Source organism: Ogataea polymorpha (assembly GCF_001664045.1).
Source record: "Ogataea polymorpha strain NCYC 495 leu1.1 chromosome Unknown OGAPOscaffold_5, whole genome shotgun sequence".
Classification (NCBI taxonomy): Eukaryota; Fungi; Ascomycota; class Pichiomycetes; order Pichiales; family Pichiaceae; genus Ogataea; species Ogataea polymorpha.
The window spans coordinates 183,997-209,448 of record NW_017264702.1 but is presented as its reverse complement, the minus strand read 5'-3'; the positions used below and the strand labels follow the sequence as shown (position 1 = coordinate 209,448).

At 49.8% G+C, this 25,452-nt stretch overlaps 14 protein-coding genes across 14 annotated transcripts; 8 read left to right on the top strand and 6 right to left on the bottom strand.

Moving 5' to 3' along the window:
* Window positions 1–114: 114 nt before the first annotated feature.
* On the top strand, window positions 115–985 carry OGAPODRAFT_101185 (uncharacterized protein; the record flags this gene model as incomplete). The annotated part of the gene is made up of 1 exon (XM_018353024.1): window positions 115–985. The coding sequence occupies one exon, from the start codon at window positions 115–117 to the stop codon at window positions 559–561; it is 447 nt and encodes a 148-aa protein (XP_018209697.1). The 3' UTR covers window positions 562–985.
* On the bottom strand, window positions 604–1,765 carry OGAPODRAFT_9001 (uncharacterized protein; the record flags this gene model as incomplete). Its single annotated transcript, XM_018356954.1, has 2 exons — window positions 604–658; window positions 681–1,765. The coding sequence occupies 2 exons, from the start codon at window positions 1,763–1,765 to the stop codon at window positions 604–606; spliced, it is 1,140 nt and encodes a 379-aa protein (XP_018209696.1).
* On the bottom strand, window positions 986–3,676 carry OGAPODRAFT_16756 (uncharacterized protein). The gene has a single exon (XM_018354647.1). It carries the CDS (start codon window positions 3,195–3,197, stop codon window positions 1,863–1,865), a length of 1,335 nt encoding a protein of 444 aa, XP_018209695.1. The 5' UTR covers window positions 3,198–3,676; the 3' UTR covers window positions 986–1,862.
* Window positions 3,677–3,723: 47 nt separating this feature from the next.
* OGAPODRAFT_16755 (uncharacterized protein) lies at window positions 3,724–4,302 on the bottom strand. The gene has a single exon (XM_018354646.1). The coding sequence runs from the start codon at window positions 4,294–4,296 to the stop codon at window positions 3,841–3,843; it is 456 nt and encodes a 151-aa protein (XP_018209694.1). The 5' UTR covers window positions 4,297–4,302; the 3' UTR covers window positions 3,724–3,840.
* Window positions 4,303–4,427: 125 nt separating this feature from the next.
* On the top strand, window positions 4,428–4,841 carry OGAPODRAFT_8998 (uncharacterized protein; the record flags this gene model as incomplete). Its single annotated transcript, XM_018356951.1, has 1 exon — window positions 4,428–4,841. One exon carries the CDS (start codon window positions 4,428–4,430, stop codon window positions 4,839–4,841), a length of 414 nt encoding a protein of 137 aa, XP_018209693.1.
* Window positions 4,842–4,875: 34 nt separating this feature from the next.
* Window positions 4,876–5,707, top strand: OGAPODRAFT_94600 (uncharacterized protein; the record flags this gene model as incomplete). Its single annotated transcript, XM_018357577.1, has 1 exon — window positions 4,876–5,707. Exon 1 carries the CDS (start codon window positions 4,919–4,921, stop codon window positions 5,705–5,707), a length of 789 nt encoding a protein of 262 aa, XP_018209692.1. The 5' UTR covers window positions 4,876–4,918.
* OGAPODRAFT_16754 (uncharacterized protein) lies at window positions 5,682–8,945 on the top strand. Its single transcript, XM_018354645.1, has one exon. The coding sequence runs from the start codon at window positions 5,736–5,738 to the stop codon at window positions 7,770–7,772; it is 2,037 nt and encodes a 678-aa protein (XP_018209690.1). The 5' UTR covers window positions 5,682–5,735; the 3' UTR covers window positions 7,773–8,945.
* On the top strand, window positions 7,798–8,945 carry OGAPODRAFT_94598 (uncharacterized protein; the record flags this gene model as incomplete). The annotated part of the gene is made up of 2 exons (XM_018357576.1): window positions 7,798–7,875; window positions 7,916–8,945. 2 exons carry the CDS (start codon window positions 7,798–7,800, stop codon window positions 8,939–8,941), a joined length of 1,104 nt encoding a protein of 367 aa, XP_018209691.1. The 3' UTR covers window positions 8,942–8,945.
* An 18-nt stretch (window positions 8,946–8,963) lies between these two features.
* OGAPODRAFT_101176 (uncharacterized protein) lies at window positions 8,964–10,526 on the bottom strand (the record flags this gene model as incomplete). The annotated part of the gene is made up of 1 exon (XM_018353023.1): window positions 8,964–10,526. The coding sequence occupies one exon, from the start codon at window positions 10,524–10,526 to the stop codon at window positions 8,964–8,966; it is 1,563 nt and encodes a 520-aa protein (XP_018209689.1).
* A 254-nt stretch (window positions 10,527–10,780) lies between these two features.
* Window positions 10,781–12,450, bottom strand: OGAPODRAFT_82886 (uncharacterized protein; the record flags this gene model as incomplete). Its single annotated transcript, XM_018356659.1, has 2 exons — window positions 10,781–12,093; window positions 12,138–12,450. 2 exons carry the CDS (start codon window positions 12,448–12,450, stop codon window positions 10,781–10,783), a joined length of 1,626 nt encoding a protein of 541 aa, XP_018209688.1.
* A 257-nt stretch (window positions 12,451–12,707) lies between these two features.
* Window positions 12,708–15,208, top strand: OGAPODRAFT_16753 (uncharacterized protein). Its single transcript, XM_018354644.1, has one exon. It carries the CDS (start codon window positions 12,791–12,793, stop codon window positions 15,155–15,157), a length of 2,367 nt encoding a protein of 788 aa, XP_018209687.1. The 5' UTR covers window positions 12,708–12,790; the 3' UTR covers window positions 15,158–15,208.
* Window positions 15,209–15,243: 35 nt separating this feature from the next.
* Window positions 15,244–17,102, bottom strand: OGAPODRAFT_82884 (uncharacterized protein; the record flags this gene model as incomplete). Its single annotated transcript, XM_018356658.1, has 3 exons — window positions 15,244–15,680; window positions 16,547–17,060; window positions 17,097–17,102. 3 exons carry the CDS (start codon window positions 17,100–17,102, stop codon window positions 15,667–15,669), a joined length of 534 nt encoding a protein of 177 aa, XP_018209686.1. The 3' UTR covers window positions 15,244–15,666.
* A 383-nt stretch (window positions 17,103–17,485) lies between these two features.
* OGAPODRAFT_16752 (uncharacterized protein) lies at window positions 17,486–21,271 on the top strand. The gene has a single exon (XM_018354643.1). It carries the CDS (start codon window positions 18,726–18,728, stop codon window positions 21,147–21,149), a length of 2,424 nt encoding a protein of 807 aa, XP_018209685.1. The 5' UTR covers window positions 17,486–18,725; the 3' UTR covers window positions 21,150–21,271.
* Window positions 21,272–21,305: 34 nt separating this feature from the next.
* OGAPODRAFT_101163 (uncharacterized protein) lies at window positions 21,306–25,421 on the top strand (the record flags this gene model as incomplete). The annotated part of the gene is made up of 1 exon (XM_018353022.1): window positions 21,306–25,421. One exon carries the CDS (start codon window positions 21,306–21,308, stop codon window positions 25,365–25,367), a length of 4,062 nt encoding a protein of 1,353 aa, XP_018209684.1. The 3' UTR covers window positions 25,368–25,421.
* Between the last annotated feature and the right edge of the window lie 31 nt (window positions 25,422–25,452).

Genomic DNA, 25,452 nt, shown 5'->3' with positions numbered 1-25,452 from the left:
GGGTTGAGGAGAAAAAAAAAGAATCCGCGCCACTGGTCTTTGTCACTCGCCACACACCGCCTTTGCCACAGATCAAATTTTCTGCAAAAAAAATTATTATTTTTCATATCTATAATGGGGCGGTATTCGGTAAAGAGATACAAGACAAAGCGGAGAACGAGAGACCTGGACCTCATACACAGCGACCTGTCCACTGAGGAGTCGATCCAGAGCCTCAAACACCAGCCTCAAGACGAGACAAAGCCCGGATTGGGCCAGTATTATTGCATCCACTGTGCAAAATATTTCCTCGATAACAAGGCCCTAGGCGCGCATTTGAAGGGCAAAGTTCACAAAAGAAGGGTCAAGAACCTGAGCAAACTTCCGTACACTCAACTGGAGGCCGAGGCCGCCGCAGGAACCAATTTGAACAAGTATATCGAGAAAGTGAACGAGTATCAGCAGAAAGAGCCTGCTAGGCTGGAGTTGAAAAAACAACTGCTGAGCACGCAGCTGGAGGAGAATGACCAGAAGGACAGTCTGGCGCAACAGGAGTTTGCGGGTGAAATGGCTGTAGAGTAAGTCACCGGAGATCTTTGATTTGGAACGGTAAATCTTTCAGCACTACATGACCCGTTTTCGTTGACGTTCGGTCACATTCGACATATAGATTATCGCTCTCGTGCGGATGGAACCCCGACTGGTTGCAGTTGGTGATGACAGGGATTCCTGGAGGGTCTGTTAGTCTGAAGATCCCCAATTGGCGCTCAAATTTGGGAGAACAGACAACTGCTATAGCTTCATTAAGCATGATCTGGTAAGAGTTTTGCGTGTGTAAATCGACTGACGACAGGAAGCACGATTGTGTGGGGTGCGTATGGATCCATCCGAGCACGAACAGGTCGAGATTGTCGATGAAGTCAAACAGTTTTTCCTCGTTTTTTGTATTGCATGTATTGGGAGTCGAGTCTTGCTCGGGAATCACAAGATAATTGATGAAGAATGCGTTTCTATTAAGTTTCCCGCACAATATTCCACAGGTTTCGAGTTTCTTCGACGTGTTCCTTCTGGCGATGGCAAGGAACTCGTCCACTAATTTTGGGGGCAAAAACACGGTTCTCAGCGGAGATCCTCCTTCGGTGAAATTGACAGTTTTATGGAGAACTGTTGGAGCCGGCTCATTCTGAGCAACTGGTTCTGATTTCGGGCTCTCTAACGCAATTTCGTTTGGATACGATATCTCCAGTTTGATTTGGGGGCTATTGGCGCTGCTGGAGGAGAGCGAACGTAGTTTTGTAGCCAAGCTTGCGTCGAGCTCAGGCTGGGGTTCGGGAGTCACCGGAGCGGCGACGGACGCTGTCTTGGGTTTTGTGGCAGGAGAACGGCGTTGGATTGCTCGTTCCTGTTTTTTCTGCTGCCTGGCGTATCTTTCGTCCAGGATTTTTCGTATGCGTTCTGCCTCACTCATGATCTCGGGCATTTTGCTGCACAACTTCTGGTACAGCTGGTAATTGGCGGCGCCGTCCTTCTGCTGTCTCCAGCCGCGCAATTCCGGATGCTTGTAGAGCCTGTTTGCAAGCAGATCGACAAATCGGAGGTAAAGCACGTACGTTTCCGAGACGTTTCCGTCTGTGGCGTAATAACGGGCATGTTTAAGCATGGTGGAGGCGGATCGGAGCCAGACCTTGAGCGGGATCGAATTGGAATACTCATAGCCGGTGGCGATCGCATTGAGGACCTTGGGATTCTGCAGAAGCACAGAGTCGCCATTGGTGGAGGAAACCATGAGATTAAATATAACCCCCAAATTACTTGATATCTAATTAAATGTAGTAGCTAAAAAACACGGCATGCCCGATCTAGGATTGACAGATGTTTTCCAATTATTCAGACCAGCCTAGAGAAGCCAGTTCCTTGCGGACCTGGGGCTCTGTCTGGATCTTGAGCACCTGAGTGTCTTCCAGAAATTCTCCGTTCTCCTTCTTCACTTTGAGCTGTTCGATGGCACGCAATTTTTTCAGCAGGTTTCTAATTTTCTTCTCCTCGTACGAGATGACTCCGCCAATGACTCCGGCCTCGGCCTCCTGTTTCTGCGGCTGGGACTTCTCCTCGCCTTTCTTCTTCTTCTGCTGTTGCTGTTTCTGCGGCTTTGCAGGCTCCACTGCGCCCGGAATCGCCTTTTTCGCAGGAACTGCCCCCGGCACTTGTTTTTTGCGTTGCAACGCTTCTCTCTGCGCCAACGTTCTCACCGGCTCGGACGGCTGGTTTCTAGCGTGAGGCGGTCTGTACGCACCAGCAGGCTTATCTGCTGCAGACGAGATCTTAGCCCTCTTGGCTAGATACTCGACGGCAGAAATGTCTGGCGTGCAGCACTCGTCCAGGCCTTTGATAGGCGGGAAGTCGCTCAGCGGCTGGAACCTCCAGTCGACACTGTACAACTCTGGAAACTCCTTGACGTAGCACAGCGAGCCATTCGCGTACCAGATCTTGACGCAGTTGTCGACACGCAGTCGCGGAGACGTGGTGGCCGTCAGAATGTAGCGGCCATCTGGTGACCACTTGCAAACCGAGGTGTTGGAGGCCTTGAAGGAGGCCACCTTGGCAAACTTGTTCTGTCTATCTAGAATGTCGACGTTGCCTTGCAGGTTGCCAAATCCTGCCACCAGGATGAATTTGGCGTGTGGAGAGAACAAGATGGTGTTGGACGAGTTTTGCGGCAGAGAGTGGATGGCATTTCCTCTGGCGTCGAAAAACGTCGTCTGCGACGGCATGTAGCCGTAGATCACGGCAAACTCACGGCTCGTGGGCGACCACGTGATGTCGTGGATCGGTCCCTCCTTGTCCAGAGCGATCCGCTGGTCGAAGGCTCCCGAGATGCCCAATAAATACAGCGTGGTCTGGCCATAGTAGGACTTGTTGGACGAGTCCACATCGGTGCTGACCAGGGCAAGAATGGAGGTACCGAGATCGTTCCAGGTGAACTGACACGACTCGCCGTTGAAAAACTGTTTCTGGGAAGTTGGAGTCTTGACGTTGGGCAGAGAGTACACCTGGATGTACGACTGCTTACCCTTGGATCCCGGTACAAACAGCGCCAGAGACGGGTTTTTGCCCGGTGACATCTTGAATGACTGAATTTGGCCAAGGTCCTTGACGTTGATCGAGTAGATGGCTTTCTGGCCTGGCTCATGCGACTTGAAAAAGTCGATCTGGTGCATGTTGATCATCCGGCAGAAAATCGACTCGTCGCTTGTGAATTGGGCCTTCCAGCCCGACTGGCTCTTATTCAGATACGACTGAATGGACACCCCAGCGCTGCTGGCCAGGTCCAATTTCCAGATGGTGACGTTGTTGGCCCAGTTCCCGGACTCATCGTCCAACTTTGTTGGTTTGGACCAGGTGGTCAAAAACGTCCCTTTGGGTGAGAACTGGAAGTCAAACACGTCTCCAACAGGAATGGTAAAAAGCACGCGTCCCGTATCGGCCTCGCAGATGGTCACACAGCTCGGCTGTGTGTATGCAAAAAGCGTTCCGTTGGGCGAGTAGGCAGAGCATCTGGTCTCCAATGTGGGTGCTTCGAAGTTCTCCACCGGCTTGAAAACCGGCTGGGCTTGTATCAATTGCACTGTTCGCGGTTGGCGACCTGGAGTTAGTGCGGGAAGGTGGTTTTACTTACAGTATATTTGTGGTACTTTCGACATGGAATGAAAAGTTTGAAAAAAATGGGAGAAAATAAAATAAAAATAATTTCAACACGAGAGAATCTATTTTGCTTCACCTTACTTGATTATCAGGTCTGGCACTAAACTCCAGCATGACTAACTAAGTTTACTGGCGACTCTATGAACATGACTATCGCTTTTACTCGTAGATCCACCCGTACATGGTTGGCTTGTAGTCAACAAGCTCCTCCTTCTTGAACCACAGATTGATCTCCTTCTCGGCGTTCTCAACAGAGTCGGAACCGTGGATGATGTTTCTGCCCATGTCCAAAGCAAAATCACCTCTGATGGTACCTGGAGCAGATTGCAATGGGTTAGTGGCACCCAACAGGGCTCTACCTTGCTTGACAACGTCCTTTCCCTCCCAAACGGTGGCCAGAATTGGACCAGACATCATGTAGGACAGCAAGGATGGGAAGAATGGCTTGGATTGCAAGTCGGCGTAGTGCTCTCTCAGCAGAGACTCGTTGGCCAGGGTCAATTTGATTCCGACAAGCTTGAAACCCTTGTTTTGGAATCTTCTCAGGATCTCTGGGAAGATACCTCTCTGGACACCATCTGGCTTGACTGCAATGAAAGTTCTTTCGGTGGACATGTTGTGATCAGGAAATAGAACGAAAATTGTATTTTTGCGGACGTGGGAAATAATTTTTCAGCCGATAATGTCCGGGTAATGCCACCCCCCAAAAGGCTTTCTCGGCCGTGCGCGAGCTTTTATTTGTTTACATGAGTGACACGCCGTATCGTAATGCCCAAAAGAGATCGCCTACTACGCCGCTGACTCCCATGGTGAGAAACAACGTCCGGCGGAAGGTCGACGACGGAAACGGCAGCCTGAAGAGTGGTCTGGCCGTGCCCGAGGACTTGCGCGAAGTCAAGGAGGATGCGTCGCTGGCGGAGACAGCAACGCCGATAGACGTCGAAAATGTGCCTCCCCAGCCAGCTACACATCAGGAAGCTTCCAGACCACCCACACAGCAGCCGTTGTCACAAACCTCGCAGCACACGAGACCTGCGTCCTCGGACGACTCGTCGCTTGTCCTCCTGGAAGTGTATCGCCGTGCATGGCTCAACGAACGCAAATATATCCGCCAGAAAGAACTCGTCGAGTTCCTAGAGCTCGAACGCGCATGTTCATAACTATGTATGCCCACGCTAATTTACCTCATATCTTATCACCTTTATTTTTTTGTATTTTATTTATTGATCCTCTTTAGATGGAGTTCCAACTAAAAATAGTGGCCGACCTCGAGACCGCTGCGGATTACGTGCGCGGTGTGTTGTGGTCAATTCTGTTCCACCGGCTATTTGGCTGTGTTAGTGCCTCGCAAAGCAGCTTCTACGGCGTGGCCTACCCTCTAGCCAATAATCCTGAGCTTGAGGAGCTGGTGGATGCCAAGGCGCAGGCGCTGGCCGATGCTTTTTCGCACGAGGCGTCCCGGTCGACAGTTGACCCGAACGAAAACATGGTGTTAAAAGGCGTCATGGTTCTCAAGTTCTACGACCGCGAGGTTGCGCATCCAAATAGCAGTGTCCCGAACTCGCGGTCGCAGTCGCAGTCGTCTTTGGTATCAGTGTCTCCAAATATGGCCAAGTACGCCAATTGCTGGGAGAAATGGGTTCTCAAAATCGATATCCTCAATAATAAGAATTCGATGCTTGATGTCAACGGAGCCAGCAAGCTCGATCTGTACAAACAGGATTTTGAGAACAACCTGTTTGCCATTTTGGAGTACGTGGACGCAAACAAATTGCATATACCTCCGATCGCCAGCGTTGAAATAGCCCCATTTCCCTTCAAGGTACTGTTTGCTCTAAATACACACGAAGCACACACTTTGAATAGGGCATTCCGCAACTTCGAGGTTTCCGACACCGAATCCGACGAGTTTATTGACTACAGCATGGAGTCGTTGCCGGATACTTTTGAACGGAACAAAAATGCATACACAGGACAGGAGATGCTGAAGACGGGCTACAAATTTATCAAAAAGCTATTGGAGTAAAAAAAAAAGTTTTATCTCGCGATTTGTTATGACCGGCGAATTGCCGATTTTGCCCAATCCTCACCAGCAGCAGCGGCTGATGAGCGATGTTTCACGCAACCGGGCGACGGCAAAAATTGTTCAAGGCGACGAAGCAAAGGAGAAACGGCCCAAAGCGTGCACGCTGTGTCGAAGGAGCAAGGTCAAATGCGAAAAGGATAGTAACGACGAAAGCTGCAAAAGATGCCGTGCACAGAACCTGCAGTGTGTTTACGAGTACAAAATTGCCAGTTACAAGGTGGTTGGGGATGCAAGCACAAAAGAGGTGTCCAAAATCGTCAAGTCTCCTCCGCAAGACACTCGGAAGCGTGATTCCACGCACTCTCCTCCGGTGTCCCACGCAAACACGGGCCGGAACGCATCGCTGTCGCATATTTTGAATCCGCCCCACACAAAGCCAGGCGCTGGCTGGCACTCGTCGGTGGAGGACCGGCTGCAGGATTTTGGTAGCAAGCTAGGGAACATCCTGACCATCCTACAAACTCCCGAGTCTCCATCGCGGCCCTTGCTTCTAAAAGCTTCCTCGGAGGGTGCTCCGCGGAACGGGTCTGCCGAACCACGCTCATTGGCCGATATTCTTTCGCTCAGCGAGGCAGAGGAGTTATTCCGGTTTTTCGACTCAAACATCTCTCCTCAACTGTTCGGATTCAACATATCGCAATACTCTGTCAACGAGCTGTGGAACCACTCTCCTCTCTTGCTTGCCAGCGTGTGTGCAATAGCATCTATCCACCACCCGCTTCTCAGCCATTTGTTCCGCCAACTCGAACAACTGATTCATCAAATGAGCCAGCATCTGCTCGTGCGAGTCCCGACCACAGAGCTTGATACGTTTAACACCGTGCTTGCGCTGTGCTTTTGTGCTCTGTGGTTCCAGGAGAACCAAATGTTCACGGGAATGGCTCTCCAGCTGGCCAGCAACCTGAAGCTGAACAAACGGTCCAAGAATTCTCAGGTTTCCGACAAAAACAAGCTCAAGCTGTGGTATCTCCTGTACATCCTCGATGGCCAGCAATCCCTGGTGTTTAATAGACAGCCATTGATGAATTCACAGGACAGAACACTCAAAGAAAGCCGGCACCTGCTTCTTGAAGACGGCGCCGAGGAGGCTGGTTCTGAAGGAAACTACTCCAACCTGCGACTGGTATCTCAGGTGGAATACAACCAGGCGATTAGCAAGGTGTTTGAGGGCGATGCATGGGATCTTATGGCTCCCGCATCGTTTGGACTACCGTTTAAGACGAACCTGGAGCTTGACAAGTGGATGGTCCAGTGGACTGTCATGCTCTCGCCTTTTAACAACGCCCCGATTTGGTCGAGCAAAAGCACACTAATATACTACAACTTTGCCAAAATGCACATCAACTCGGCCGCGGTGAGGTCATTGCACATGGAGGGAGACGAGCTTCCACGATGGAAGGAGGTCGATTCCGACCAGATCGAGAATCTGGAGGAGGGCTGCCAGAACATCCAGCAGACAGAAAGTAGCGACGATGACGACGAGGGCCAGTATGAGCTGGAACTGTCTCCCCGGCAGTCGCGCATGGTATCGACGGAGATGGCTCTGTCGTCTGCGGAGACGGTGCTCAACCTTGTGCTGGGCGATACCGATATTTTATCAGCCTTAAAGTATGCTCCGGTGCATATTCATGTGATGCTGTACTATGCGGCGATGCTAGTACTGAACCCGCCAGAGTATTTATCGAGCAAGGAAAAGAGTTTCGAGGACACTCTCAATGCTGTTGCCATCGTCAAGAAGTTGCGGTCGGTGATTTTGGGCAACTTGCCGATCGACAAGAGTTTTTCGAGCAAGCTGATAGAAGCACTGTCTCGGCTGCTTCAAGAGAGAGTGAAGAAGTTGAAGGAAGATATCACCGACGAGCAGAAACTCGAGCTGGACAAAGTGCTTATAAACAACAATACCAGCTCTTTTGCAAAAAAGAGAGCGCGGCAAATTAGCGCGTGGCCGGGATACGACCATGGCCATCCGAGCAAAAAAAGGGTGGTAGAAAACCCTGATTCCTAAATTTTTGGCGCGCTATCATTTTAACATGAATAATTCCAGCTTCCAGAAAGCAGTCAACGAGTTGCCTCGGCCTGAAATTGACTGGTACGACGTGACAAATGTCGTGAAAAGGGTAAGTAGGGAGCATTGGCCACTAATTGTAGGCTCCCCAATACATCAACAAGCTAGGGTCCACAGAAAGGATCTCTGATCCCGAGTTTGACAGTATTGTCTCCGAAATCAAGGGCATTGATAAGCAGTTTGAGACCTTTGAGCTGAGCTTGCAGAAGCACCGCAACTCGATGTCGAGATTACTGACACACAGTATTGCGATCGGTCTGTGTTTCAGAGACTTAAGCAGCCAGTGTGAAGGCGGGATCCTCAATAAACAGCAGCTATCGATGTTTGATCGCGCGACACAGTACGTCGAACAATACAAGATGCTCCAGCCTGGGATGGAGGAGGAGACCAAGCTATTTGAGGAACGCGTTGGCGAGCACTTGAAAAAAATATCAAAACAGATTAAAAACGCCAACAGGGCTATCAAGGAACGCAACTACGCAAGTTTGGACTACGAAAAATACCAGCAGGAGGTCCGGAAGCTTGCAGACAAGCCAGACTTGAGTTTGAAAGAGCACAAACGCAAGTTCGAGGTTCAGAAAAAACTCCACGAGGCCAAGCTCAAGTACGACCTTCTGAACAACAAACTAAAAATGGAGCTGCCACTGTTCATGCTGATCGTCAGGCAGATCATGAGCCAGGTGTTTGTGATGACCTATTTTGCTACTTTTACGATTTTCCACAACCTGTACGCCACGTGTGCGTCTCTGTCCAGCGAGTTCAAGATCGACCTTGAGATGTTGCAGTACGACACTGATATGGAAAACATGCGGCGGAATTTCACTGCTGCTCAAGAGCGTGTTGCCGAATCGATCGAACAGCTCTCTGTGGTGAAATTCCACCAGATCTCGCTCAACAAGCTGCAGATGAAGGTCCTCGAAACTACGGCTCCCGCAGAGACGTGCGTGGCCATGTACAATTTCGATGCTTCGCAGCCCGACGACCTGAGTTTCCGCGAGGGCGACCGAATCAAGGTCCTGGACAGAAGCAACCCAGGGTGGTGGCGCGGCATGAAGCTGACCGACGGCACCACCGGTATTTTCCCTTACAACTACGTGCGGCTTTTGTAACGAGAATCAATTGCTTTTGACATTATATCTCCTGTTTGTCCGGCACCACGGCAGCCTCAATGACATCTTCTGGAGTCAGATTGGAGCGTGGGCCGTGGTACACCTTGTACTTGTACACGTAGTAGTACACCAAAGACAGCACCCACGTTCCGCACGTGATGACCACCGTGTAGTTCATGGTGTCCTTTTCCACCTCTTTGGCAGACGGGAACATGCACAGAACGATGATAAAGGCTCCCCATGCGCAGGTTGTCCACCCGACAAGCTTTGAGTAGAAGTCTCCCAGGTAGAACGCTCCGGGCTTGAACAGGTGTTTTCCGCTGGTGAGCTTCAGAAAAACGGGCATGCACCATGCCAGATAGTTTCCAGCCACTCCCAGCGAAAACAGAGCATTGGCGGCGGTGGAGCCTGCCAGACACAGACAGCCAATGAGCCAGCCGACAAGCGACGAAAACACCACTGCTCTGATCGGCACTTTCAGCGTCTTGTGCACCACCTTCACGACATTGGCGAACGGCAGGCCGTCGTCCCGGGCAAAGGCCCAGACTTGCCGCGACAGGGCCGTCAAGATGGAGGAGCCCATGAGCCACTGGCAGACGGCCATGAGGGACATGAACGCAATGGCCCACCTGCGTCCGAGCGAGTCGTAGATGATCTGGGCCATCGGGAAGCCCGTTTCTGTGGCAAGCACGGCGTCGACGTCGGAGCTCATACACGCGGTCAGACAGATGATGATGAACCAGCCGACAACGCCGCACACACCGATGGAGGCCATGATCCCGATGGGCACTCCGTACGTGGCGTTTCGGGCCTCCTCAGACATGTGGACGCAGGAATCGAACGAGCCGATGGTCCAGACGGCTGTCATGAAAGAGAGGCAGAACTGCCACCCAGTGGGCCAGTCGGAATAGTTCTGCACGGTGCCGAAGATGAACTTGCCATCGTTGAAGGTGGAGTTGACGGAGGTTCCAATGGGCAGCGCAATCAGAAACAGCACGATGATGCCCGTGTTGCACACCATCGACGTGGTCTGCAGCCACGCGATGTGCTTCGAGCTAAAGCAGGTGCACAGGGCCTGTGCAAATATGCATGCAGCAAAAACGCCGTACGTTTTTCCCGTGGTGATTTCGAAATCTCCATTTTTTGTAAGGTACACTGCTGCCAAGATTTCTTCTGCATTTCCGTACCCGATGCTCACGAGCCCGGAGCAGAGGGCCAGCGAATTCGACAGGCCAATCAGGTACGAGAGCGGGACCTTGATGCTTTTTGGCGCGTAGTGGTACGTCCAGAAGTAGAGCCCGCCGCTGGTCGGGATGGCGGACGCAAGCTCGCTCATGGAAACGCCAAGAAGAAAGATGAACACCGACGCAATTAGCCAAGACCACAGAAAGCCGCTCGGCCCGGAGGCGAGCCCAGTGCCCGTGACCGACGCGATCGACGGCAGAAGTCCCATGATGCTGTACGCGATACCAAACACTTGCAACGTGGAGAACGTTCTCTTGAGCTCTTGCTTGTAGCCGATCTCGTGGAGCAGGTCCTCGTCGCCGTGGGCGTGCTTGGCGTCGATGGTGCGGACCGGCGACATTAACGCGGTCGACCGGTTGGACAGGACAGACGTGATTGTGTGTGACATAACTGATCCAACTACATGTCTGTACCAGTGGCATATATAGCTGGGTAGTGTGGAACCCGCTTAGCACTGTTATCGCAACGGCTCGCATAGTTAGTGGCTCTATAAAAATTTGTCGCCGCCGCGCCGCACACATAGCCGCCGACGCACGAGGAGCAAAATGAGGATGCAAATTCCGTAGCTCTTATCAGTGGCAGCAAGAGTGCTGCTCATGCCACTTTACCCTCCATCACCATGTCCACTCTTAGCGGCTCGTCGTCGTCGTCGTCTTCTAGGTTCGACCGTGGCCCGTGGAAATGCTTGTACTTGTAGACGAAGAAGTAGACGAAGGACAGAATCCACACCCCACAGCTGATCACCACGTTATAGTTCATGGTATCCTTTTGCACCGTTTTGTTTGACGGGAACATGCACAGCACCAGCACAAATGCGGTCCACAAACATGAGATCCAGCCCACGATTGGCGAAAGCACCTTGCCAAGATAGAATGCTCCAGGCCGGAACACAGAGCGGCCAGAAGTGAGTCTGAGCAGGGTCGGAGTGCTCCACGAGACATAGTTGCCCGACACTCCGAGCGAGAAGAGAGCGTTGGCGGCTGTAGGACCGGCAAGACACAGACACCCGATCATCAGCGCAACCACGGTAGCGAAAATGACCGCCCTGATAGGCACCCTCAGTCTTTTGTTGACCACCTTGACTATGCTCGAAAACGGCAGCCCGTTGTCTCTGGCAAACGCCCAGATTTGTCTAGAAAGTGCGGTCAGAATCGATGCCGCACACAGCCACTGGCATACCGACGTGAGCGACATGATACCAATGGCCCATTTTTTCCCTAGGGCGTCGTAGCAGATCTGGGCAAAAGGGAATCCGGTTTCGGTGTCGAGCACAGCAGCCACATCAGGCTTCATGCAGGCCACCAGGCACAGCACGCATGCCCAGCCTCCAAAAGCGCAAACTGCAACTGCACTGATAATGCCAAGAGGAACTCCGTAGGTTGCGTTCTGGGCCTCCTCAGACATGTGCACCGGAGAGTCGAATGCGCCGATCGACCAGATGGCCGCCATCCACGCAAGACAGAACTGCCAGCCCGTGCTCCAGTCCGAGTAGCTCTTGACGTGGCCAAAAATGAACTTGGCGTCTCTTCTGCCAAAGTCCGCTTGAGACGCTCCAATCGGCAGAGCCACCAAAAATATTAACATAACCAGCGTGTTGGCGACTCCCGACACCGTCTGCAAGGTGGCCACGTTGCGACTGCTCACACAGGTTCCGATGGCAGCCACAATCACTCCTGCAGCAAAAACAGCGTACGTTCTGCCTTCTGTCACGTCGAAGTTGCCGTCCTTCTGAATAACCACGATAGCCAAGATTTCCTCGGCAAGACCGTAGCTGACACTCACCAGCGCAGCACAGAGCGACATGGCGTTCGTCATGCCGATGATGTACGAAAACAAAACCCTGAATTTTTCTGGAGCGTAAACATATGTCCAGTAATAAAGCCCCCCACTGGTTGGGATAGCAGATGCTATGTATTTATTAGCACACCACAGATAAAAAAAAATCACTTACCGTTTTCGCTCATGGCAACAGCAATAGTCAAGATCATGATCGACGTAATAAACCACCCCCAAACAAACGCCGCTGGACCGCCAGCAAGCCCAATAGACGAAACGGATGCCACGCCGGGCAAAATGCCCATGACACTATATGCAATACCAAAGATCTGATAGGTCTTGAATTTACGGTTCAGTTCCTGCTTGTATCCGATTTCCTTCAAGAGGTCCTCATCGCCAGCAGCCTGGGTCGCATCAATCACCCTCAGTTGTGACTGGTGCGACTTGATAGCAGAAATTCGAGAGTGGATGGGATCTAATGCAGACATGGTGGCTGACTTGGTGGTTTCTTGCCTAAGCTTTTATACCCGGAAATTTCTCACCTGCGGACAGCTGCATGTCAGACATGATTGATTATCTTAGCGGCAAATGGTGCCGCACTGTCTCGAGATCTGATACATCCCTACACCACCGGGAAACCAAAGGTCGTGCATTGTTGCGATTTTCTGTGCAGCACTTCAAAAAAGTCTGGTTTTAATATTATATTTCAACCATTCTTTGCTAGACACACGCATTGCTTGCACACAAGACCATGTCTGTCGAACCCGAAGCCATTTTCCGTAAGTATCCATTGCTGCGCTCTGGTCTCTAACATCAGGTTCGGCGGAGATGTCCCTGGTTCAGCTGTATATCCCGGCCGAGATCGGCAGGACAGCTATATATTCCCTGGGGAAGCTCGGCCTTGTTGAGTTCCGCGATCTGAATAAAAAGGTTAACGCGTTCCAACGCTCCTTTGTCAACGAAATCAGGCGTCTAGAAAACGTGGAAAGACAGTATCGTTACTTCCAATCGGAGATGGACAACAGGGGAATAAAGCTTATTGAGTACGAATCGCCTCCCGAGACCCTCACCACTAGCCAGCTGGACGAGATTGTGGAGGATGCACAGCTTTTGGAAGACCGAATCGGCCAGTTGAGCAACGCCTCTGAGGATCTGCTTAAACAACAGGTGGACTTGAAACAGTACCAGCAAGTGTTGTCGGCCACGGACAAGTATTTCCAACATGTGGAGACCGCGGACCTGATCGATCTGGGCGAGCCTGAGTTTTTGGAGAACGGAGGAGTTCGCGACGCCAATTTCATCACAGGAGTGATTCCGAGAGCCAAGGTGGAAGTCTTGGAGAGAATCCTGTGGCGTGTTCTCCGCGGCAATCTTTTCATCACTTCGGCCGAAATAGGTCAAAGACTCTACGACATCAAGACGAAAAACTACGTCGACAAAAACAGTTTCATCATTTTTGCACACGGTGAGCTCATTCTGTCTCGTGTGCGCAAAATCTGTGAATCTCTGGATGCAGACCTGTACTTTGTGGACCAGGAAATCAAAAGAAGGGCCCAGCAGATGCGTGAGGTCAACGACAAGCTTGCGGATGTGACAAACGTGCTGGAGTCGACCGAATTGACGCTCCAGACAGAGCTGAGCGCTGTCGCTTCCGAGCTGGATCTTTGGTGGAAAGCCGTGAAGCTGGAGAAATCTGTGTACTCTGTCATGAACCTGTGCCACTACGATCAGGCCAGACGGTGTCTTATTGGAGAAGGATGGGTGCCTAGCGATGATTTCCACAAGGTGAAGAGCGTGCTGGAGGAAATCACCACCAAATATTCCGGCAGTCCCGAGGAGTCGTTTCCTATTGTGGTTAACACCGTTGAGACAACAAGGACGCCGCCAACCTACCATAAAGTCAACAAATTCACCGCAGCGTACCAGGCGATGTGCGATGCCTACGGTGTGGCTACATATAGAGAGGTGAACCCTGGTCTGCCCACGGTGGCGACTTTCCCATTCATGTTTGCCATCATGTTTGGTGACCTTGGACACGGGTTTATCATGTTTTTAGCTGCTCTGGCGCTGGTTCTCAACGAGAAAAAAATCGCCAAGTTGAAAAGAGACGAGATTTTCGACATGGCATATTCCGGAAGATACATCCTGCTCATGATGGGATTCTTTTCGATGTACACGGGATTCCTGTACAACGATGTGTTCTCACTCTCGACAACGTTTTTCAAATCTGGCTGGAAGTGGCCGGAGTCGTGGAAAGAAGGAGAGACCATTGCTGGAACACAGACAGGAGTGTATCCATTCGGTCTTGACCCAGCATGGCATGGAACAGAGAACAATCTGCTCTTCACCAACTCGTACAAAATGAAACTCTCCATTTTAATGGGATTTGTCCACATGTCCTACTCCTACGCATTCTCCCTCGTGAACTATGTCTACTTTAAGTCCAAAATCGACATTATTGGCAACTTCATTCCTGGTCTTTTGTTTATGCAGGGAATCTTTGGCTACCTATCCCTGTGTATTGTCTACAAGTGGTGTGTCGACTGGATTAAAATCAACAAACCGGCTCCTAGCTTGCTTAACATGCTCATCAATATGTTCTTGGCCCCAGGAAAAATCGAGGACGAGCTTTACCCTGGCCAGTCGACTGTCCAGGTCACACTTTTGCTTATTGCGCTGGTTTCCGTGCCATGTCTGTTGCTCATCAAGCCGTTGCACTTCAAATTCTCACACTCGCACCACTACGAGAACTTGCCTTCGGAGTCGTCAAATAATAATCTTCTGACCAACCTGAACCTCGATGACGAGGAAGAGCATGAGGCACACACGTTTGGCGACGTGATGATCCACCAGGTGATTCACACCATTGAGTTCTGTCTCAACTGCGTCTCCCACACGGCTTCGTACCTCCGTCTGTGGGCTCTTTCGCTTGCACACGCACAGCTGTCGTCTGTGCTATGGTCCATGACAATCGCCAACAGTTTTGCTGCCACTGGATTGTTCGGATCCGTGTTTGTGTTCCTCATGTTTGGTATGTGGTTTGTGCTCACAGTGGCCATTTTGGTGGTCATGGAAGGCACGTCTGCCATGCTGCACGCGCTCAGACTGCACTGGGTTGAGGCAATGTCCAAGTATTTCGAGGGCGAGGGAATTGCATACCAGCCATTCTCGTTCAAAGTCGTGCTGGATGTCTGAGTTGCCAGGCGGTGTACAGATGTAGATAATAAAGTTTAATAGCTTTGCTAGGGAAAAAAATACTATCCTCACGATGGCTAACAAGAGCCGGCCCAAAAAGACAAGGGGCCAGCTGTACAAGAAATACGTATACGGGTTGAAGGACAACGATCCGGTTGATGCTGAGCCAGACACCAGGCCGCAGCAGGAGGTTTTTTCGGAGGTGTGGAATGGCTATGTTTGGCCTCGGTCTCAGTTCCAGAAGGTGGATGTTCTTAAAGTGTCCGTTGCCCTGGGGCGCGGGATGGTTGTCCAGGAGGATCGGATGAAACTGCCTTTTGAGCTTATTCTGCTAATTTTGGAACACACAGAACACCCGTACTGCCTGAATCATCTCCTGATCAGCCGTGCGTTCTATTACGTCCTGATGCCCAAGCTGTATTACTATCCGCACCTCAAGTCGTCCAATTTTGCACAATTTGTTGACGTTGTATCCCAGCACCAGAACAAGAAAAAGTTCGAGGGACTGGTCAAGATCCTTGATCTGTCGCAAATAATACAGTCAGGAAAGAACTCGTATGTTTCGAAACTACTGAGGCGGTTCAGCGGGTCTTTAGAGGTTTTCATTGCGTCGCAAGCCAGTTTCGGGCTTTCGCCGCTGATCAGTCTGCGACTGTGCCATAACTTGAAGATACTAGACTTGCGACTCGTCTCTGAGACTGTGAACCTGAAAGAGCTGTTCAACTCCATTAAATCAGCTCCGCTGCTAGAGCAGCTTTCATTCCCCCGGTCTTCGATCTCGTGTGAGGATTACGACATGGAATGGCCGTCCAAGCTCTGGTATCTGCGGCTTCAGGGCGGCATATCCAATAAGTTTCTCACAGAGTCGCGGTTTCCGGCCTCCATCACGTCGCTGGAGTTCGCACACTGTCCAAATATCACCGGAGAAGCGATAAACGAAATGCTCATGCACATTGGATACAACCTGCGGCGAGTTTCCATTTTCTATCCAATGCCAAAACTGAAAAGCAACTCTCTTGACACGGTTTTCTTATACTGTCCAAACCTGGTTTACTTATACATCAACATCGAGTACTTTTCCAAAGACCTGTTTCATGACGAGCTGCTGCCGCCGCTGGAAGAATACCCGCGCCCGTTGCGCACACTATGCATTGACTCCTCAGGATTGCTGGGCCAAGGGTCCAAGATTCACCCGGACGACCTCACCATTGCGCTATGGGAAGAGCGATTACCCTGTTTGACGACTCTCAAGGTGAGCATGATGCTGGGATGGAACTACGACAGCGACTCGGTCCAGGATCTGGTGAACGAGCTCGAAGACAGAGGCGGCGCGCTATACAAAATGTAAGACACATTTACATAGTAATCGATATTTGCATTCTTACAGACTCTTATTCATGAACTTGCGTCTGGTAAATGCCAGCCAGTACTTGCTTGGCAGGTTGCTATCTTGATAAATGCGAGCAATTAGACGGTTTGCCAGTTCCTGTCTAAATTGAGCTAGATATTGCCTCAGAAACAACGCCTCGTTCTTGTCTCTTGGCGGCTGGTAAAGAGAGTTCAGCGGAAAACCGATCTCGCCAGGAATTGAGAAGTTGTCCAAAGCCAAATTAGTCAAAACGCGAACAGCCTCGTTCTGCGAAGTTGAGGCATTGAGGGCGTTCAAACACTGCGAAACAAATAGAATTCCGTATATCAAAGTCCTATCGGCAGGACCTTTGATTTCAAAGTTCTTGAAGAACGAGTTGGCCCTAAACAGGTCCAGAACCTCGTCAATGATGTCGTAGTCGGACGAGGCAGGAAATGCTGGTCCTTTGTATTTTGTTCGAAGTGGCAACACGGCAAAATTGCCCACAAGTCTGGTATCTTGCGACTCGTCTGCCAAGAACGTCGAATGATAAGCCTGTGTGTTAGAGATGGGGCGCTTTTTGGTACTTACTGGCATGTTTGAATGGATATATTTCTTGGGTGCCAGGTGTATCTAGAAAAGCCGGCGCAACCGATGTGGCTGGTGCTGCCTGTCTTGCGAGACCTTGGCCGGCTTGGAATTGTGGCGCAGTGTCGGTAGATCTTTTTTTCCATCGCGAACTGCACAAGGCTAGAAAAAACAAGGAACAGCCAAAACTAATTTCGTTGAATGAACGGATTATAATACATTATAGTCCTACCCATTGCTATATCATTATATCTCGCCAACATACCAATTTTCATAGTTTTGCTTATTGGATCTTTGTTGCTAAAGAGCAACGCGCGGCGACTCAGAGCAGCATAACTATCCAGAGACATGTATCATTCGCAACAAAACAATGAGCAAGCTCCTCACATAAAACAGCTTTCACAGCTCTCGATCCCTAATCAGCAACAGGCCATTTCTGTGGGGGACATCCCCCCGCTACCGCCCTCCCGGTTCCAGCACCTGAACCAGGTGCCGGAGCCCCATATTCCTCGTCCTGAATTTCAGTATCCTGTGGCGGCAGGTCCACAACGGCGGTATTTTGATCAGTCGCAACAAACGCAACCACAGCCACATCCTTACAGGGCCAACCTGACCTTCCAACCTGATCATAAGAGTGACACTCAACAGTCGGTTCCCAAGCCACAAGCAAGAGACCCTCACACCGAGCATGCGCAACTAAACGGGGCCCAGCAGACTATGCGTTCATATTCGGATTCCATGCCTCGCCAAAGACAGTATCCTGTGCCGATGCAGCAGATGCCCCAAATGCATCTAGTGCACCAGCAGCGAGGACCTCCGCTTCCGAAGCTCACGAACCCGAACGCAGTTCCGCAAAGATACTACGCTCCATCTCCCACGCAACAACTGGCCCCCCAATCGCCCGGAACTCTTGATCCAGCTCAGAAAAGTCCTATGATGCGCCAGTCTCTGAATTTCCTCAGAGGCACAAGAAACGTATCCTCTCCGATTTTACCTTCGGAACACCATGAAAGATCCGGAGAGCCGCAGCAAACTGACGAGGGTTTGAAAAAATACCATACAACCAACACAAAGCAACAGGTCACCACTTCTGGACGAGTGATCCCGCAGAAGGCCGACGTAAATTCGCCTCCCCCAGAGGTTCCAAAAAAGTCAAGGAGTTTCACGTCTCTGACTAAAAGAGTTGCGTCTTCAAGCTCACTCCGAAATTCCGCCGACAGAGACAAGTTATATCCAGCAGCATCCATATGCTCCAAGACCATCGTGACCTCAGCTTCGACTAAAATCCCGTATGTGTATCCTGCAGTCCTTTCCAACGTTGCCAAGGCGTTCCGGGCGCGGATCCAGCTAGACTCAAAGTTTAAAAATGGTCTCGAGTACAGAGACTCGTTCACCGGCGCTGAGGCAGTGGATTGTATTGCTCGGATCATCAGGACATCGGATCGTAACCTCGCGCTTCTGCTAGGTAGATCTCTGGATGCACAGAAATTGTTCCATGACGTGACGTACGAACATCGACTCAGGGACTCCAACAACGAAGTTTATCAGTTTTCTGAAGAGGTGTTTGATGTTTATCCCAACGAGTCTTCTGGTCTTCAGCGTCACGAATCTGTTAACTCGGAAATTCATGAGATGGACAACAAGGGCTCTCCATCAATGACATCTTCACCCAATGGCAATCCAAATTCCAAGCCCGGCTTCTTAGGCGTGCCAGTGGTGGGAGTTTTTACTCTACTGACAGAATGCTACTCGCCAACCTGTTCAAGAGATAATTTATGCTATAGTATTGTTTGTCCAAGAAGATTGGAGCAACAGGCTAGATTGGGCTCGAAGTCGTCTTTGACTAGGTCTGACTCGCATCTGTCGCTTACGCAAAAGGAGGAGCAGAAAGCGTTTTGGTCATACACGGTTCCAAAAAGCATTCTTGATAGTATGGACAAGAGAGAGATCAAACGCCAGGAGTGTATTTTTGAGATGATTTATTCCGAAAGAGATTTTGTCAAAGATTTGGAATATTTGAGAGAGTTCTGGATCAGACCTTTGTCAGAGACAAAGATCATCAAAGAGAACGAAAGAGAACACTTTGTCAACACTGTATTTTACAACATTAATGAGATCTGGGAGATCAACTCCAGATTTGCAGAGGCATTGACCAAGAGGCAACAGGAGAAGCCAGTTGTCGACGAGATAGGTGACTTATTTTTAGAGTTTATTCCTCGTTTCGAGCCATTTGTCAAGTACGGCGCTGGCCAGGTGAAGGGAAAATACGAATTTGACCGTCAGAAGAGACACAATCCATTTTTCGTGAGGTTCATTGAAGACACCAGTAACAGAGCTGAATCTCGAAGACTTGATGTGTCGTCGTATCTTTCGAAACCTACAACTCGGCCGGCAAGGTATCCTCTGCTTTTGAAGAGCATTAGAGATCATACTGACCCCGAGTCTAAGGATTATGCCAACCTGAACAAAGCAATAGAGCTTCTCCAAAAAATGCTGACAAGAATCAATTACGAGACAGGAAAAGCAGCAGATAGACTGAACCTTTTTCTGTTGAAACAGAAACTGGTGTTCAGACCTGGCGAGTACATAGATCTGAGATTGACATCAGAGCACCGCAAGCTCTTATACCAATGTGTTTTGAAGAAGAGAAACTACCAGGACAAAGAAAAACAAGGCGAAGTGCAAGTGTACCTTTTCGACCATGCCTTACTGTTTGTTAGAATTAAGGTCGTGAACAAAAGAGAGGTATACAGGGTCTATCAAAGGCCTATTCCTCTACCCCTGTTGTTTGTATCACTGACTGAAGAAAGCCCATCCATCAAACAAATCAAAAAGTCTGCCTCTACGGGATCGTTGACGGGATCGTTGACGGGATCAACGTCTTCGTTACTTTTCAAAGACGCTCATACAACGAGCGGGCTGCATTTGGCAACGACTTCGGCCAAATGTCCAATTTCTTTCACATACTTGGGCCGCAGCGGATATGACTTGACATTGTATGCAACGCCAACAGTGCAACGAATGCTGATTGACAAGCTGGAAACGCAAACCAGAAAATTAATTGATGATAATGATGTTTTCACCTTGACCCCATTGACGTCCAACTTCTTTGACCATAATAATAAAATCAACTGTGTTGTTCCTTTCGATGGAGGCAGAAAATTGCTGTACGGTACGGACTCGGGTATTTATGTGAGTGATGTGAAAATCACTGACAACGGATCCAGGGTTGTTTCGAGACCAGTGAAGATCATCAGCAAAATTAATATTATTCAAGTGGAAATCCTCAGCGAATACCAGACCCTGCTGGCTCTGAGTGACAAGAAGCTATTTTATTGGCCTGGTGACGTGTTGAGTGGGGGGGACGCAGTGAAGAACGGCAAACTTGGAAAGGAGCTAATGACGCATGTGTCGTTCTTTAAAACAGGTGTTTGCGCTGGAAGAATGCTTGTTTGTGCAGCCAAGTCTTCTTCTAACCTCATTAGAATCTTTGAGCCTATTGATCCGATCAGCCAGAGAAAACAAAAAAAAAGTTCTCACCGGAGACAAAAGACGTTAGTTTCAACTCCGAGCCGGTTTCGATCAGCTTTCTCAAGACCAAGCTATGTGTGGGTTGTTCGAAAGGCTTTGAGATTGTTTCTTTGGAAACGAACGAGATCAAGCAGCTTTTGGATGCTGCCGACACGTCTCTCGACTTTGTGGTCGGCAAGGAAGGCCTCAAGCCCCTGGAGATTGACAGAATCAACTCCGACTTCCTGCTCAGCTACTCAAACTTTTCCTTTTTCATCAACTACAGCGGCTGGCGGTCGAGACCCAAGTGGATCATCCACTGGGAGGGTGTTCCTCACGCTTTTGCTCTGTGGTACCCGTATCTTCTGGCCTTTGATTCTGGTTTTATTGAGATTCGCCACGTTGAGAGTGGAGAGCTTTTGCGCGTCATCATCGCCGAGAAGATCCGCTTCTTGCACTCCAGCTCACAGGAGATTTTGTATGCATACGAAGATGAAAGAGGATACGATGTGGTCGCGTCACTTGATTTCTGGGATAAAAGCATGAAGAACAGAAGTCGTGGAAACACCCTCCATACACCGGCGCCAAGCAGCACTGCCACCTCGACTACTTTGGTTTCAAAATGACATAACGTTTGATATAGTATTATAATATATATTTGGTTAGCACAGCCTAAATTTTATTATTTGACTTCTTTTCCACATGAGTGGTCTACGACATGGTTTGTTGAACGACCAATCGCAGCTCAGCATTTTGCAGTCTCACTACTACTCCCATTATGACCTCAAGCGCAACACGATGGGTGCCAATCCCTCTTGTGAGGACGAATCATACAAGATACCCGATTGGAAGTCGCAGTCCAATAAGAAGAAGACCACCACTGCTGCGCTTGTTATGTGCTTGAATCTTGGAATTCCCCCACCCGATATCCAGAAACCTGCTGATTATCCCGTTTTGGAGGCGTTTGTCGACCCAACAACATATTCCGACCCCAAAAAGGCCCTCCAGGCCATAGGGAAGAATTTACAGTCGAACTACGAGTCCTGCGAAGGAGTGAGCTCGAGAATCAAGTACAAGCAGTCGCTAGACCCTTCTGTTGAGGATCTTAAACGGCTATGCACAATTCTTCGCAGAAGTTCAAAGGACGAGAGGATCTTGTTTCATTACAACGGTCATGGTGTTCCACAGCCCACACAGAGCGGAGAGATTTGGGTGTTCAACAGAGGCTACACGCAGTACATTCCTGTGAGCTTATACGATCTTCAAAGCTGGCTGGGTGCTCCGTGCATTTTTGTGATCGATACGTGCGCAGCTGGAAACGTTATTGAAAATAACAAGAAATTCATACAAAAAAGAATAGAGGACGAAGCCAACGAAAGAGCAGAAAATAATTCACCGTCCCCGGTGAGTGCGTATATCGAGTCCATCCAGCTCGGGGCCTGTCGGTCTGACGAGATTCTTCCTCTCAACCCGGATCTGCCGGCAGATCTGTTTACTTGCTGCTTGACTAGTCCTATAGAGATGAGTGTGAAATGGTTTGTGCTGTATTCTCCGTTGAGTCGTCATGGCTACTACGAGGTTTTGAAAAACAAAGAGGGCGAGATCATCATTCCGGGAAAGCTGACGGACAGAAGAACTCCATTGGGCGAACTCAACTGGATATTCACCGCCATCACGGACACAATTGCATGGACTTCGCTGTCGAGGCCGCTATTCAAAAGATTATTTCGTCAGGATCTGATGGTGGCAGTGCTTTTTAGAAATTTCCTTTTCGCAAAGAAAATCATGCCGCTGGTGGGATGCCATCCCATTTCCGACCCTCCACTGCCTGACATCAACCACCATCCAATGTGGGACTCCTGGGAGCTTGCCATAGACGAGGTTTTGTCCCAGCTGGTGAAAAATAAATCTAACGACGACAACGCACAACAGGAGCAGCTGGATATCCCGCAATTGCAGGTTCCAGAACACCAACCAGCGCAAAATACAGCACCTTCACATCCATCTGTGATGAACTACCAGCATTCCTCGTTTTTTGAGCAGCATCTCACGGCTTTCGAGATCTGGCTTCAATACGGCTCTTCTGCGAAGAAACCTCCCCAACAGCTGCCTGTTGTGTTGCAGGTTCTGCTCTCACAAGCTCACAGACTTCGCGCCTTAATTCTGCTCTCCAAGTTCCTCGATCTAGGACCTTGGGCCGTGTATCTTGCTCTCAGCATCGGTATTTTCCCATACATTGTGCGACTTTTACAGAGTCCTGCGCCAGAGCTTAAACCAGTGCTGACATTTATCTGGGCTCGCATCATGTCTGTGGACTACAAGAATACACAGCAGGAGCTGTGCAAGGACCGCGGGTATAATTACTTTGTGTCCATCTTCACTATGCAAACGAGACCGCACCCCAACGGAGTACCAAACGGTGGTGTTCAGTTGGAAATAAACGATGCAAACTACGACGAACAAAAGGCCATGAGCGGGTTTATTTTGTCGATGTTTGTTCGCGACCACGAGGCCGGACAGAAGCTGTGTTTCTCGATCGATCTGATTAAGACGTGTATTTTCTACGTTGAAACGTCCGAAAGCCCGCTTCTGAGACAGTGGAGCGCTCTTCTGATGAGCCAGTTGCTGAAAAATAATCTCGAAGTTATTGTGGTATTTTATCGTGGAAGCTTTGTTGAAAAACTGCTGCAGATCATGAACGACCCTATCCCAGAGATCAGAGCATCTATTATCAATTGTTTCTACAATTTCCTCTATCTGGACACCGACGACTCTGATGACCATGCCGTCCGTGATGAACTGAATCGACAGGAGATCAAAATTGCAATTGAAATTCTTGACATGATTAACGACGGGTCACCGTTAATTCGCAGAGAAGTGGCATGTTTCTATAGCAGGTTTGTGCTGAAATATCTCCAATTTTTCCTTGTCAGCGCCTTTGGCCAGCTGGAGGAGGAAATCACTTTGGTGGACAATCCAAGCATGATCGACGAGGTGCGACGCAAGTCGCCTGCGTATGGGTCAGTGTTTTCCTCCGTTTGGAAAGCCCTGCTGATTCTAAGCGAAGACCCCCAGGATGAGGTCAAGGACTATGCCGAGCAAGTTGTCGACTATATTCTCTGGAAGCTTAACGAGAGTGAGCTGGGCGATGTTGTAGGGGCCATGGAGGACTACTTGCTCCAAAAGCGCACAACGAGCAGTAGTGTTGGCAAGGAAGACTCACCCCTCGGTCCCCTCTCGACAAATGGATCTGCTCCAAAGCTGTGGAACGGACACGACTCTGAGAGAAGAGTGCACTCGGCTTTTGATCCCCACAAACCACCGTCAAGGTCTAATCCCCGTCAAACGTCGTCTTCTTCTTCGCATTCATTAACCGAGAAGCTCTTTTCCAAACTCACAATCAACAACCTGATGAAGAACTTGGGGATTCCAGAGTCTGATGAGTCCGAGGCCTCAAGTCTGCATAAATTCAATTTACTAATTCAACAGCCTGCCTCTCTTGCCTACGGAGTCGAGCCCAGACCCATGCCTCCAAGGTTTACGCCTCGTCCTAGAGACCACGGCAGACCTATTTTGCCGTTAGTCAGTGGATTCTTTCAATACAGCTGTGAGTATTTCCAGGAACCGCAAATTGGAAGCAGCGAGCCTGACGAGCCAGGAAGTGAGGAATACATAAAAGGGTTGTGGAGACTTAACAGAAATGAGACCATCATTGCCGAGACACAACCACAGAAGGAGTTGTCGCTTACCGGCGACTGGAGAAATCAAATCAGTTCCTTGGACAACCGTACACAGCCGAAATTGCTCAAGTTGACTCAGTTTGAGGACTGGATGGTCACCAGTGACGAAAAGGACAACATCACAGTTTTCGATTGGAAAAGTGAAAAACAGCTCTCGCGGTTTTCAAACGGGAATCCCTTTGGCACCAAAATCACAGACTTGAAGTTGCTTAACGAGGATGATATACCGCTGCTTTTGACCGGCTCTAGCGACGGTGTGGTGAAGATCTATAAATCATTCAACGACCCCAGCTCTTTCCACATGATTTCTGCCTGGCGAGCGCTCACCGACATTTTGCTGACCCCGCGATCCATTGGTCTGATTTCTGAGTGGCAGCAGAGCCGCGGGTCTTTGCTAGTAACCGGTGATGTGAAGATTATCAAGATTTGGGACGCGCCAAGAGAAAAGTGCGTGAGCGATGTTCCGCTAAGATCGACCTCGTTGATCACCTCGCTCACCTCAGATCAAGTTGCAGGAGACATATTCGTGGGCGGGTTTCAGGACGGGAGCATGAGAGTCTACGACCGGCGGCTGGATGCACGTGACTCGATGGTTCGACTATGGAAGCCAAAGGACATACAGAGCCGGAGCATGATTAAAAACGTCCACATGCAGCGGGGTGGCCTTCGCGAGCTCGTGTCGGGCTGCTCCAACGGGATGGTTCAGCTTTGGGATATTCGCAAAGACGACCCAATTGTGCGTTTCCGTGCATTCGACAAAACCATGACAACCGCGATGATCCACGAGCATGCTCCGTTTGTGGCGTGTGCTTCCAAGGAGGTTGACATTTACTCGACTGCCGGCGAAATGGTGGCAAGCATTACCAACAGCGGATTCATCAACACGCTCAATGGCACAGGCAGAACAAATTCATACGTCAACGCTCTGTCGTTGCATCCGCATCGAATGATGGTGGCTACTAATTATAACCAGAGCTCTGTCGTGAGCATTTATCAGTGCACTGAACATGCCGAGCATCACTGATCAGGATGCCGCAGTTGCGGAAGATATATTTTGTTAGCTAGAGCAGTAACAATAATCCAATATTCTCCGTTAGGGATTGATTGCA